Consider the following 14,085-nt stretch of genomic DNA (forward strand, 5'->3'; position numbering starts at 1 on the left):
ACCCACCTGTCTGGTGCGGAGAGCTTCCTGCAGGGCCCCATCCAGCTCTGAGAGCTCAGCCAGCGTGCGCTGTAGGTCGGCGGAGATCAGCTCCTTGGCTCTCGTGAATTTCTCCTTCTCCTTGTTACTCAGCGCATTCATTATCCTCAGGCTGGACTGCACCTCTTCCTGATGGATCTGGACCTTTCTGATCTCCTCTTGGATGTCCCGCAGGTTCGGGTCCAGGCACAGTGGTCCACTCAGGGCTGCCTCCACGCTCCGCAGCCACTCCAGGGAGCGGCTCAGCTCTGTCTGCAAGTCTCTACTCTGCACCATGCGGCTCTCACACTCCGTCACTGTCGCGCCAATGGCAGAGGTGAGCAGTTTTAACTCCTCCTGCCAGGCCTGGAGCTGATGCTTGGCTTTCTCGTAAGCTGTGGGGTCGAGATGTGAAATGAGATCTTCGAGATGCCTGGTGACACGTTTTAGGAGAATTCCGGAGTTCTGGAGGCTTCCCGCCAGGGAGTGATACACTTTGAGCTTCTCCTCTGCGGGCAGTGTCTCCTCGTTCACCTTCGACTGCTCCATCCTCACAGCCTCTAGCTGTTTCTCTAGCTGGAGGCACATCTTCTCGTGTTCCTGGTAAGCACTGGTGGTGTCTTCTAAGAAGCTCACCCTCTGTTCTGTCTGTCGCTTCAGCCTGTGGTACAGGGTGATGAGCTGTGGCATCTTGTCCGGTTGCCATGGCTGCCCGGTGCTGCGAAAACTTTCTTTCTTCTGGTTCAGTTCATCCACGGCTTCGGTGAGGCCTGCCACCTCGCCCCCCAGAGCTCGCCAGCCATCCTGAAGAGACATAGCCTCTTCGACGCTCAGGTGGCCAGGGATTTGGCTCATCCTGGAGAACTGGTCTTCAAGGTCACGCAGAGACTGGCTTGTCAACTCGATCAAGGAGGCGTATTCTTTCCGAGCCAGCATCGCCTCTTGGACTTTATAGAACTTGTCTTTAGCCAAGTCAACGATCACATTAAACTGCAGGGGCAGTGCATGGAGCTTTTCGTCGAGGTAGGAATGGTCCACTTCATTCAGCGTGGGCAGGATGGCCTGTCCAGTTCTCTGAAGGGAAAGTAGGAGGTTTTCATATTCTGGAGACTGTTCGAGAATGTGTTGGTATTTGGCCAGCTGTGTGTGCAGCTCAGCAGTCTCATTCATTAGATTGATCTCAGGAAAAGTAATGATATCTGCTTGTTTGAGCCAGTGACAGGCTTTATCAAAATCTTCCTTAAAATGCTTCCTAGAAACCAGATTTTTCTCCAGCTCTTGTAGCCGATGGCTGCACTTTTGTAAAACGGTGTCATAGACGCTCTGCAATTCCTGGAGCTTCCCTAGTATCTCACTCTTTTCCTGCTCTGTGACTCCTTTCATTAACTCGCGACCCTGGGCCCAAAGTCCAGTGACCTCGTTTTGGTAAGTCTTGAGGCTGGCTTGTGCACTCTTACATGTTTTCACCTGTTTGCTCACGTCATCCGGTAGCAGGCAGATATGTTCACGGAACATTATCTTGTGCTCGTGTTGCTGAATCTGGCTGGTCGCCTGGAACACCGCCATGAGAAACTGGGTTTTCTCGGACAAAGCCTTGTTGAAGTACTTTCGTCTTTGGCCCACTAAGTCGCTGAGACTGCTCACGTGTCTTTGTGCATCAGACAGTGTCTTCTGGATTATCTGCCTCTCCTTGAGGCCAAGATCAGCCATCACCCTGTCAGCATCCTTCGTGAGAGACTTCAAGAGCATCTGTTTGGCCTCCAGTTCGCTGCAAATGGCAAGGTGATCCATGAGCAGGTTCTGAGCCATGTCAGGTGGGGGGCTCTGCTTAAGGGCCTCGGCGATGTTGGGCTGTTGCTCTTCTGCCCACTCCATCAGCTCCTGAAACCTGGACCGAACCACACTGAGCTCCTCCAGGTTGGTGATGGACACTTGGATTTTTCTTTTAACGAGGTCCTCTAGCTGAAACCAGCGTTGTTCAAGGTGACTCGTCTGTTCTTTGACTAATTCTTTGTCATCTAAATTCAGATGTTCTATCATTTTCTGCTTTTGCTCTTTCAGATCTTCAATGGCCTTCTTTCTCTCCTGCAATGCCAGGGCCAACTTTTTCAAAGCTTCCAGGTGAACAGCTGTACTCTCTGCATCAGATCTATATTAAAGCACATAAAGTCAAGTTAATTTTAGTCCATATCTGTGCTTGTTTGTATCATGTTAAATTGCACATTACCATCTTCTTTAAGTGGGTGTTCTTAGCTTAGAGTTACTCAATTCATGGCTTATTGACAGAGATTCTGTAGTTACTATGAAATATAGTGTTAGTAACTCAGTTGTGTCCAACTCTTTGTGGCCCCATGGACTGTAGCCCACAAGGCTCCCCTATTCATGGGATTCTCCAAGCAAGAATACTGGAGTGGGTTGCCATTTCCTTCTCCATTATAGAATATAAGACCCATATATTTCCATAGCAGAAGTTGAACCAAGATAGTTTGCCTGGATACTTCTCTGCTCTTCATCTTTTAGCTACGGCTGCCCTCTCATCACATCTGACATGTACTTACAGCTTCTTCCTCTGGCTCTCATCAACAGAACAGCATTTGCATGGTAACAAGACCCCTTGATGATTTGTGGAAACACAAAATACTGAGAAATACTGATCTACTGCATTCGTGACAATGGCACTGAAAGGCACTAAGTGATCTGTGATTTCTGTGCTTTCCTGAGAGAAGTTCCAGCAATCAGTGGTAGACAATATGCCATGTGGAATCCCATGGACAGAGGAGCCTGGTAGGCTGCAGTCCATGGGGTCGGGAATAGTCGAGTCGGAACGACTTCACTTTCACTTTCACTTTTCACTTTCATGCATTGGAGAAGGAAATGGCAACCCACTCCAATGTTCTTGCCTGGAGAATCCCAGGAACGGGGGAGCCTGGTGGGCTGCCGTCTATGGGGTCGCACAGGATCGGACACGACTGAGGCGACTTAGCAGCAGCAGCAGCAGCAAGCTATAAACAATGACTCTAACAGCTGCTCATTGGTATAACTCAGATATTTTTTATATATCATTAGAAGCTTTGAAAGTAAGTGTGAAATGCAAAGAATTCTCATTCTGTTGACTACAAGACACATATGAGAAAAACTGAATCTTAGAATCTTTTTCACTTACAAAACAATATTAGTTCTGAAGTATGAGGAAGAGTGTTGGGAGAGTATATGATGACTTCCATTTGAGACATATTGTACTGCTCTTAGTCACCCAGTTCTGTCTGACACTTTGCAACCCTATGGACGGTAGCCTGCCAGGCTCCTCTGTCCATGGGGATTCTCCAGGCAAGAATACTGGAGTGGGTTGCCATGGACATATGAAGTCTGTCATGTTTGTGGGTTAACCAGACCCAGGTGCTACTGTCAGTCTGAAATACAGGCTTTTGCTGACACTGGATTTATCCCAAAGACTAATAAAATGTTGAGCATCAAGAAAAAGTAAACACATCAGAAAGTAGTGTACTTCCCCTAAAACAGAAAACCACATAAACAAAAAACCCAAGATTGAATTACACCTAAAATATGTTTTAAGTTTTAATTGCTACAAATTACTAAATCTGGGCAGAAAAAGTACAGATTTTAATAAATCATAGTGATCAGAATTACACAAAGATTTCTATATATGACTCTGTGTATGTGGGTGGGGGGTGGTGAGGGAATCCTTTTCAAAGAAAAGTAAGAGGTGTTCAGTTGCTATAAAATCAAATAGTGTTAGTCGCTTAGTCATGTCTGATTCTGTGATTCTATAGACTGCAGCTTTCCAGGCTCCTCTGTCCGTGGATTTCCCAGGCAAGAATACTGGAGTGGGTAGCCATTTCCTTCTCCAGGGGATCTTCCCAGCCCAGGGATTAAACCCAGGTCTCCTGTATTGCAGGCAGACTTTTGACCATCTGAGCCATCAGATTATTCACTAAGTTCTAGAATACCACAAGTACAAGAAAAAACTAGACTGAATTACACAGAATGTGTTACTTCACAGAACTGGCAAGAAACCTATGGAACTTCTTTCAAGAAGGATTCGTGTCCTCAATTTACAGAGTCCCATATCAGGTAATTAAAACTAGAAATATTCTTGGGATGTACTTTAAAGTCAAAGTGTAATAGCCCTGAAATATTCCTTGAGGTCACAGGTAGAATTGGTGCTGTTTTCAAACATTTTGCTTTTATCCACTGCTTAAAGTAATATTGGGTGAGGAAAATCGTGATTCTGTGTGCATACGATCACACTAGACTCTTAATAATGTTTTATCAGTATTTAAATTTGATTTATGTATCCATGATAGAAAATGGATGTTTAAAATGTAAGAAAGATACTTTTTTTTTTTTTTTTTTTTTTTTGATACTTTTGATTTTTATAGAAATTAAGGAATTTCTGGCTTAGCATTTTGGTGACCCACTAGAGAACCGCTGTTACCTGGCTAAGTTATCCCATTCTGTAGTAAATTTTTCTAAGAACCCTTCGACAACATTCATACGGTCATGGTAATCTCGTGTTCTCTGGAGATCTTCTTCTCTTTGCAAGCACAGATTGTTGGACTGAAGGCACAGATCCAGCCACTGGTCATTTAAATGACTTATTTCCTTGTGTTCAGGGGACTCTTGCTTCTTGGTCAACTCATCCACTTTCTCTGTAATAGTGTTCACCGATGCCTGTTTGCACTGCAGCTTCTTAACAAAATCCTAAAGGATAACAACAATAAAATAAACAATACATTATAACCCACTCCCCAAATAAATACAGATTGAAGCACAGATACAATACCTCTGAACACTTTAAGTAACTGAAGAATGTATACTGAGGGACAAAGAGAAAGCCATCACGCTTTCTCATAAACACATATTTCCAAGTATATAAGAGTCAAAGGGAAACTGTGGTATCTTCTTGCGTTACTTCAGAAAGTAAAAAGAAAAACTGATAAATGTGGAACAATATTGTAGTCACTAAGAGAAAAAGTTAACATTTTATCTTAAAGTGTATCCTTAGTTTTCTAAACAATTTTAAGGTTCATGGTTTTCAAAAAAAATCTAATTTATCTCCAGGAGATATATCTTCTGCTGGAGACAACATTCCAGCAGAAAATATAAATTACTGATTATCACAGGGAAAATATAAATCTTAAAGTTTGTTAAAAGTCTGGTACGATTTCCATTCAGGTTAATTTAATAATTTTCTATTGCATTTTAAATATATAAATATTTTATTACATTTAAGTTCGCTATGTTAATACATATATATTACATATTATATTCATTTATTTATTGGCTGTGCAATGTGGCTTGTAAGATCTTAGTTTCCTGACCAGGGACTAAACCCAGGACCCAGCAGTGAAAGCACCAAATCCTAACCACTGAAGTGCCTAAATATACATTTAATAAATTGATACATTTACAGTCCTACAGCTTTAGCAATTTGTGTGATGAGAAGCTAATAAATAGTAAGGCTCTGTGTTTGTTTACTGATACAGCCTTCTGGTTCTGCCAGCTGAACTATAGTTGCTTTGTTCATAAACAAGCTACAGAGTGAATGTCCTTCAAAGCAAGTAGCCAATGGGAGCTCCAAAAAAATATCTGAATGTTGACTTTCTGACCTGTCCTCGTCTGGTACCAAATGAAAGTGGTTCTGATTCTGTCTTATTCTTTAACTATGTGTAAGGATTGGCTGACACACACCCATGCTGTTGCCTCTGTTTCCCCTGGAGACACGTGAATTCCTACCTTTACTTGAGACACCATGTTCTGTGCGATGTTTAGCTCCAGTTCTGAGTGCCTCCTCTTCATATTCTGCAGCTGCTGATCGGCATCCTGGAGGTAAATCCAGAGCTCAGCCTTCATGTGCTTGATCTCCTCCCAGCCCTGAGTTAGGTTCTGTGCCTGGGCAAGCCTTTGTTCAATCTGGAGAAAACACAGAGGCAAAAGTCAGCGGCAACAGGCAGAAACATTTATGTTCAGTGAATCAGCCTGTCCATGTACGCAGACCAATACTTGGGTACACACACAAACACACACACACAGTGATAAATCCCCCCCAAATTATTTGCTCCAAGAAAAACAGATTTTATGTTTCTGTTTTCTAAAGACTTTCAGCGTCGAAGACTTATGCCATATGATTTCAATCAATACTGTGAGGCTTTAGAAGTTCTATCAATTATTTAGGTCAGAAGCTGCCCTGATGGTTTCTCACATTGGGCATTGCAGTAGACACATCTGTTTGACAGACTCATCAATGTGGTCTTGGGGTTAACTAGAAAAGACTTATATTGTTCTCTATTGCACATTAGCTGATACCTCTTATAGAACACTGAGTTATTAATGTTTTGGATATATGTTTAGATCTGCTTCACTGGTTTTTGAAATCATGCAACTTTTTTCAATAAACCATGTCTGTAAAAAATATAAAAGCTATATCATCTTTCTTAAAGATACAAAAACATACTTGCTCTAGTAATATAGTAAAATATAAAAGTAAAAAAAAAGCTATTTTAATTATTTATATTATAGTTATTTACCTTAATTTCTTTTTTCCTTTAGAATATTTTACTCTTCTGGAATATTTAATCAATTAAATACCAAAACCGGGTCTTTTTTTTTTTTTTTTTTTTTTTTAATCCAAACACATTGAGTTGCAGAATTTAAGGCAGCAGCAGAAGGCACATGACCTCTATGGAGCCATCTATCTGCTGTGCACAGGTACTGCTGGTTCATCACAACCCTGTCCAAAAAGCCCAAATACAGCTTCAGGGTCCTTATCAACACCACCCTCAGCCACTGTCGCTGACTTAGAAGGGTCTTGACAGATGTTTGCTATCCTAAGAGAATGCAAGGGTCAGGAGTCCCTTTTATACTAAGTATGACCCTTCATACATATGTATGAAGTCCCTTTCATACATTCTTTAGGTCACACTAAGTATGACCTAAAGAAAAATGATGGAAAAGAACATCAACAACAAAATGACCAGAAAAAAGAAGAATGCTAATTGAAGAGAAAAGAGAAGAGGAAAGAGGCACAAATGTTCAGCAGTTCAGTGGGACTAAATATTTCAGTTCTAATTCAGAGGCGTCAGTATCACAGTGTGCCTATTTTTCTGTGACTCAGTTGAAATTCAATACATACTTATTATAATGCCTGAAGGAGCATTATAGCAAGAATAATCCAAGGAGAATTTTTTTTCACATCTAATTTAGCAGCAGCAACGTGCAAGCAAGAGAATATGATCAAACAGACATAGCCCATGTCACTTTTTTTTTTTTTAACTTTTTACCATTTGTTCTGTTTGTTGAATGTCTTTTGCTGTGGTTTTCACTGAAGAGTTTGACAGGTCACACATGGAGCAAAGGAGATCTAGATAGGTCCTTGCTTGTTCCTGCAAAGCTCTGAAGTGTTTGACCTCAAAAAAAAAAAAAAAAAATTATCAGAGTGCAAGAGAGGCATGCTATATTTAGATAGCAAATATTTGTACATTTGCGGTATTTTGTTGACATTTCAAAAATAATCTTGGTATACTCAGTGTTTTCACCATTGTTATAAATGGCATATATTTAAGTACTCAAAAGAAAGCTTTCAAAGCACACTGGCAGGGAGCCATTTGTCCACCAGCCATTTCTTATTCTAATTAGTCTGTAAGTTCTGGGAAAGGGGAACACCCAAGAAACATCCACAATTGTTTCAGATTCTCTGTTTACATTCTAGCTTGTTTTCAATTTCAGAGAATCAATAGACTACTCTGGTCTCTTTCTTAACATGTTTTTGCATATTCTGTAGACATAAAAGGTTATTGTGCATTTGTAGGTTTCACTGGAGTTTGGTGAAAATGCACACGGCTGGGCTCTTTTTCTCTGCAGAAAATTCACAGTGTTTTCCCTTTTCATAAGCCCAAGAAAGGCATCTCCAGGGGAATCCTTGAATTACACACAGAAGCACAGAGAAATGTGTTTCTTTGAAGATGTTTAGAGGCCCTGCAGGTTCTGTTTCAGATGCTAAGCATACAGCAGTCTCCAAAACAAAACTGCTGCTCCAGTGGAGCTTACACGAGAAAGACAGATAATACATAAACACAGAAACAAATATGCAGTGCAATGTTTGGTAGTGATAAAATAAACACCATGGAGTAAGGTAAGGGTTCAGTCCAGTTCAGTTCAGTTCAGTCGCTCAGTCATGTCCGACTCTGTGACCCCATGAACCACAGCACACCAGGCCTCCCTGTCCATCACCAACTCCCGGAGTCCACCCAAACCCATGTCTATTGTGTCAGTGATGCCATCCAACCATCTCATCCTCTGTCGTCCCCTTCTCCTGCCCTCAATCTTTCCCAGCATCAGGGTCTTTTCAAATGAGTCAGCTTTCCACATCAAGTGGCCAAGGTAAGGATAGGGAAGTATTAATATAATGAAGAAGCACTGTTACTTTGGGATGAATGTACCCCCAAGACCTCTCTGAAAAAGAGCCTTGAGTTGTAGAGGGAGCAAGTCATGCCATGGGGTAAGAGCGTTCCAGGCAGTCGGGGGTGATGGGTAATAGCAAGTGCAAAGCTCCAGGCTAAAGCAGAGGGACCTAGGTAGGAGCAGAGTTTAAAAGATAGGCAAGGGCCAAACCATGGAGGACCTCACGGGGACACTGACCATACATCCCAATTTGCAGAGTTTATATTTTTATGCCTTCTCAACTGTGGCACTATTGACATCTGAAGACAAATCATTCTTTGCTGTGGGACTGTCCTGTGCATGGCAAGATGTTCAACAGCATCCCTGGCTGATACCAGGAACATCCCCACCAGTCATAGTTATGACAACCAAAACTGTCTTCAGAGACTGTTTTAAATTTCCCCTGGGCAACAAAATCACCTCTCCTTTTTGGTTGAGAACCACCAGTCTAATCTCAACTGCAATTATGAAAAGTGGCCTCCTTATTAGCAAATATTCATTTTTGGAAAACAAATTATTCAACCAAAGTATTCACTGACTGTAGTAGCAAATATTCATTTTTGGAAAACAAATTATTCAACCAAAGTATTCACTGACTGTAGTAAGAAATTTGGAATTTATTCTAAGTGTGATTGAAAGGTGGGCTTCCCAGGTGGCTCAGTGGGTAAAGAATCTGCTTGCCAATGCAGGAGTTGTAAGTTCAAATAGTTTTATATTTGTACCCTTTCCTGGGTCAGGAAGATCCCCTGGAGAAGGGCAAGGCAACCTACTCCAGTATTCTTGCCTGGAGAATCCCATGGACAGAGGAGCCTGGTGGGTTACAGTCCACAGGGTCTCAAAGAGTTGGACACAATCGAAGCAACTGAACATGCACACATGTGACTGGAAGGTATTTGGAGAAATGTTCCAAGACAGGTTTAAAAAAATCATGCTTACTATGGAGTAAAGGGCGACAGGAGCAGTGGAAGTAGGTAACCAGTTTTTAGGCTACTTTAGGAGTCAGATGAAAATTGATGATGGCCTGATGGAAGGTGGTGGATAGCAGAAGTGGCGATAAGTGGTTCTTACTACATCTGTGTGATAAATGGGGAAGGAGGTATAGACTGCAATTTGTATAGGATAAAGTAGACCTGCAGAAACATTAGGTGATTTTCCAAAATCATAGTTAATAAGACAGCCTAATTTTTTGACCTTTACCTTAGTGTCTTTTTCTCTGAGCTGTGTGGATTGCCCAGGTACATCATTCTCATGTAGATGTAATAAGCATAGATCAATTTCCCATTAAGTTAAAAGCAACACCTAAAGTTTTATTTGTTATACAAATTGACTGGTATTTCACTTCCCATTAGCATCATTAGCTGCTAACCTAAAGTGCCCCACCATGTACCTGTGACTCAGAGAACATTATCTGTCCCAAACAGCTTTTGGATATAAGAAGAGAACAAGATATCAGGATTTTTATTTTATAAATGTATTTACTTTAAAAAGAATAGTAATTTATTTTAAAATTTACAGAGTTTGCCTGATTCTAAAAGCATTGGAAGCAACTTGTTGATTATCAATGACAAAACAGTTTCAGAAGATTTTTGCTAAAATCAACTTCAAGGGCAAATCTGATAGTGAAAGTGTTAGTAGCTCAGTCATGTCTGACTCTTTGCGACCCCATGGACGAAAAGAACCTAGCCTGGCAGGTTCCCCTGTCCATGGATTTCTCCAGGTAAGAATACTGGAGTCGGTTGCCATTTCCTTCTTCAGGGGATCTTCCTAACCCAGGGATTGAACCCAGGTCTCTCACATTGCAGGAAGATTCTTTACCATTTGAGCTACCTGGGAAGCCAAATCTGATAGGACTTTTTCTTATTCTCCCAAATTCACATGTCATGCCTCATAAAAACAGATGACATTCTTATGGAATCCAATCAGTGTCATTGACTAGTGGTGGTGGGGGCTACGTTATCATTACATATGTATTGAGTGTTTACCATGTGGGAGGCCCTGGCGGGTACACAGTGTGTCTGGGACTACAACCAAAGTCAACTGCAGACCATCGAAGCAGTTGATTTGGTGTTTCCAATACCTCTCATTCTCTTCTCTGGCTGTTTTCTGAAGAGGGCAGCCTATTTTGAGAAATAGTGCAGAAAGGGCAGGAAGCAAAAACCAAACTGTACAGTCATTGAATCTGGGCCCCTAGAAGGATCAGTATCTTTCTGCAATCATGGCTAATGCAGGGAGACGTAGAAACTTCCTGTTCTAGGAAAGGTTCATTGGATTAATACTATTTTACCCCCTCTCTTTTAATTCTTTTTTTGGGAACAAAGGAGAAAAATCAAGCTTTGGTCTGGATTGTTCTGAATAAACTAGACTGGAAACAAACAGCCATAAGATAATAAATGGCCTAAGAAACTCACAATCTAATGAAAAGGCAGAATGCAGACAATTTTTAATTCATTTCTTGATTCAAAGAAAGTCTAGATTTGTTTGTCCAGATTCTGTCCAGATTTGTCCAGATTCTATTCTTTACAAGGTATAATAGATGCATTTCTGTGAATCATTTCATGACTTAAATAATGTAAATTATTTAAGCCAAAAGGCATATTTTGGAGGGATATAAACTGAACACATTCTCTTTGTGGACTAAATGAACAAGCATATTATTTTAATCTCAGTTTGAGGTAAAAAATTGAATTTTTACTATTATTTCATATCTGGCAGCAATAACCTTTATAATTAAATACCTTTGAAATATTTTCTTTGAACCACATAGAAAAGTTGCTTAGTTCAAAAGTTTTAAAAACATATCTCAAATATTCTGATGAAATCTCAGCAGCAACATTTTAAGCATGTAGATGTCAAATTAATATGCCACAGAATCCTTTACATGACAATATTTCATTCAGCATTCATTCGATAATTATTTAACAAGCAACTTGTTCTGTGCCAAAAAAGGTGAAGAGGCTAATTTTGCTTTTCTCTTAGCAAATCGGGTACATTATGGCATGGCATTTGAATTTCTTCATAACCTTCAGTCCTATAATCACTTAGGACATTAAGGCACAGAGAAATTCAATGGTTTATCCATGGTGACCCTACTGAGTAGGTACCTTTTGGGCACAGTGCCCATGCTCTATTTATTCTACCAGACTGATCCTTAGTTGTGTGTTCATCTTCCTGGCTAGAATGTGAACTTGACTAGGATCAAGTTCAGATCTTATTTATATTTTGATATTTAGCACAATTTGCACACAACAAGTACTTAACATGTTTCCATCAAATGAATGAATCACAGTGTAATATAAACTTTCAGGAATCACAAACTACCTGCTTGACAGCTTCTGCCCTGCTAAGAGGAGGATTCGCGCCTGGCTTTAAATCTGGCTGAACCGCAGAAAGCCAGGCCTGACACTGCTGAAGGGTGTCTTGTCGACTAACGTGCTTCTGAAGTTCGTGTTCCAAACTCTGGTACACCTGAGACAGAATGATCAAGCTGCAGTTGTGAGAGCTGTTTTATATTACTGTAAATATCAGTAGAAGCAAATGAAACAAATCCACCATAAATGGATCCCCCTTCGCCATGCTCCCTGACATCGGACACACATCGATGGAGTTTGCATATGTTCCAAAACATTGCAAAGCATGTGGGCCATGCCCCAGTTTCTAACTTCTCAACCCATGCATTACAACACTAATATCCTGATTATGGAAAGGGAAGGTGGGAAGAGTTACTATAACAGTAGAAATGTGTTAAAATGTATAGAATCTTTGAAGTAAATTGGTCAAACCTAAACCAAAAGCTTTTTCAGCTTCTCCTGATTGTATAAAATTGCCCTTTTTGTTTAAATGAGGAACTAAAAGTAACAATAAACTGCCAGTTTATGAAAAGATAACCAATATCTCTCATCTGAAATGCTTCCTCTTTAGGGGTAGGGTAAATTGGAACTAAATTATAACACAGGGGAGGGAAGAGTTTGATGCCCTCATTTCATTCAGAAGCAATATTCCAGGACAACAATAACCCAAAATAATCCAAAATTATATACCCAGAAAAATCCAACATTTTCTAATATGTCATTTCAATTAATAGTTCCTTAACCAGCCAAACAATTTTCATTTTATCCATAAAGACGTGTTGAGAAACTTACATGTTTCCTTGAAACCAACGTAAATATACCTATGATGGTTTTTTGAGCAAGTTACTCATCAAAAAAAAAAAAAAAAAAAAGGAAAGAAAAGAATATGAGGTTGACTGACTTTTCTTTGGTTATTGAGACAACAGAAGCAGTAACTGAATTCTGCTTTTCTCTTTCATGTATTAAATTAATCATTTTATCTGCTATTGGGAATATCCCTTATTTTTATTTTAAGCAGAACTAAAAAGAAAAAGGTATTTTGTTTTCTTTAACATTTTTTCAAACTTAAATTTAAGGCTCTGACTCTGTTCTTAGAATTTCATCTGCTTTTTAAACTTTTATTTCTAAAATATGTTTGTCTTTCAAACATTCACCACCTTTAAAAAAAAATTGAGCTATATCCCTAATGCACAAAAAAAGCCTGCTACAAAGATGGTGTTCAATAAATCTCTGTTGAGTGAGTGAATGAATGAGCTTGCCAGAAAGTTTCATGCTGTCATTTTCCTTGTCTCATTCCCCTTTCCCCCTTCGTCATCTTCTGTAGTTATTGTTAGATTCCTTTATCCCTCTTTTTTTTTTTTAAATAAACAGTTTGAAAGTGAATTTTCCAAGTCTAGGGATCAACTAATATCCCACATTTTTTAATTAGCACAGTGAACACAAATAATTTTCCCTGTGTCACTTATGTTTTTCTAGTTCTTACTCAATAGCCCAGCAACAAAAATACGTGGACTTTTCTCAGTGTCATTTATAAATTCTAGAATAATAAAAAGTAACCCACTAATTTTACTTAGTTGCTGTTAAAAACAGCAATTCTTATGTATCTATAACATTAATGATTCCATTTTATTGGAAGAATACCCACTGAAGTATACTTCAAAATTGGTACTTGCTTCTTTTCTCAATTTCTATACGAATACACAGAAATACTGACTTAGAGTAGCACCTCAGTTACAAAGGGTTAAAAAGAAAATAATTATTGTGAGACTTACAGAACAAACTTATTTTGGTGTTATAGAATAAATGGCAAATTAGAAGTATTGATGGTGTGCAAATAAAAACAAAAAATATTAAATTTTTTTTCATAATCAATTCATGGAATAAAGGGATTGCGTAAAACCAAATGTCTGAAATTCACTACTTCATCACATTAATCAAATATATAATATTTTATTTCTGTGTACACATAGACTGGGAAATCCATCCAAAGGGTGAAGCATAAAAACTATTTTAAAAAACCTTCAGCCTGCACAGCCTTTCTCCTTAATTCTTCATCATTCTCGAATGTTCCAGCAGCACTTACCCTCTGGGCTGTACTGCAGATGGCTGAGTAACTGTCCTTCGTGCCCTGCAGGTGAGCGTGTACATTTTGTTTAAGTTTCGCTTGAAGGTGATCTGCACATTGGCTGATCAAATTGTCACCTTTAGTTTTAAGGTCATTCAAACGGTCTTCAAAACCAGCAATTTCTTCCATCATTGC

General features: G+C 39.7%; 1 protein-coding gene across 13 annotated transcripts in view; it reads right to left on the reverse strand.

The window, feature by feature from the left end:
• Positions 1-14,085, reverse strand: part of SYNE1 (spectrin repeat containing nuclear envelope protein 1) — a 496,771-nt gene that overhangs the window by 210,835 nt on the left and 271,851 nt on the right. For all 13 annotated transcript variants that reach the window (XM_027551881.1, XM_027551880.1, XM_027551874.1 and 10 more), the window contains 6 exons: positions 13,909-14,085; positions 11,797-11,943; positions 7,320-7,445; positions 5,776-5,952; positions 4,475-4,740; positions 7-2,167 (listed from right to left, as the gene is read on the reverse strand). In XM_027551881.1, coding sequence (XP_027407682.1) covers positions 7-2,167; positions 4,475-4,740; positions 5,776-5,952; positions 7,320-7,445; positions 11,797-11,943; positions 13,909-14,085 — 3,054 coding nt within the window. The remainder of the gene's footprint in view (positions 1-6; positions 2,168-4,474; positions 4,741-5,775; positions 5,953-7,319; positions 7,446-11,796; positions 11,944-13,908) is intronic.

This window comes from Bos indicus x Bos taurus, chromosome 9 (genome assembly GCF_003369695.1).
Source record: "Bos indicus x Bos taurus breed Angus x Brahman F1 hybrid chromosome 9, Bos_hybrid_MaternalHap_v2.0, whole genome shotgun sequence".
NCBI lineage: Eukaryota > Metazoa > Chordata > Mammalia > Artiodactyla > Bovidae > Bos > Bos indicus x Bos taurus.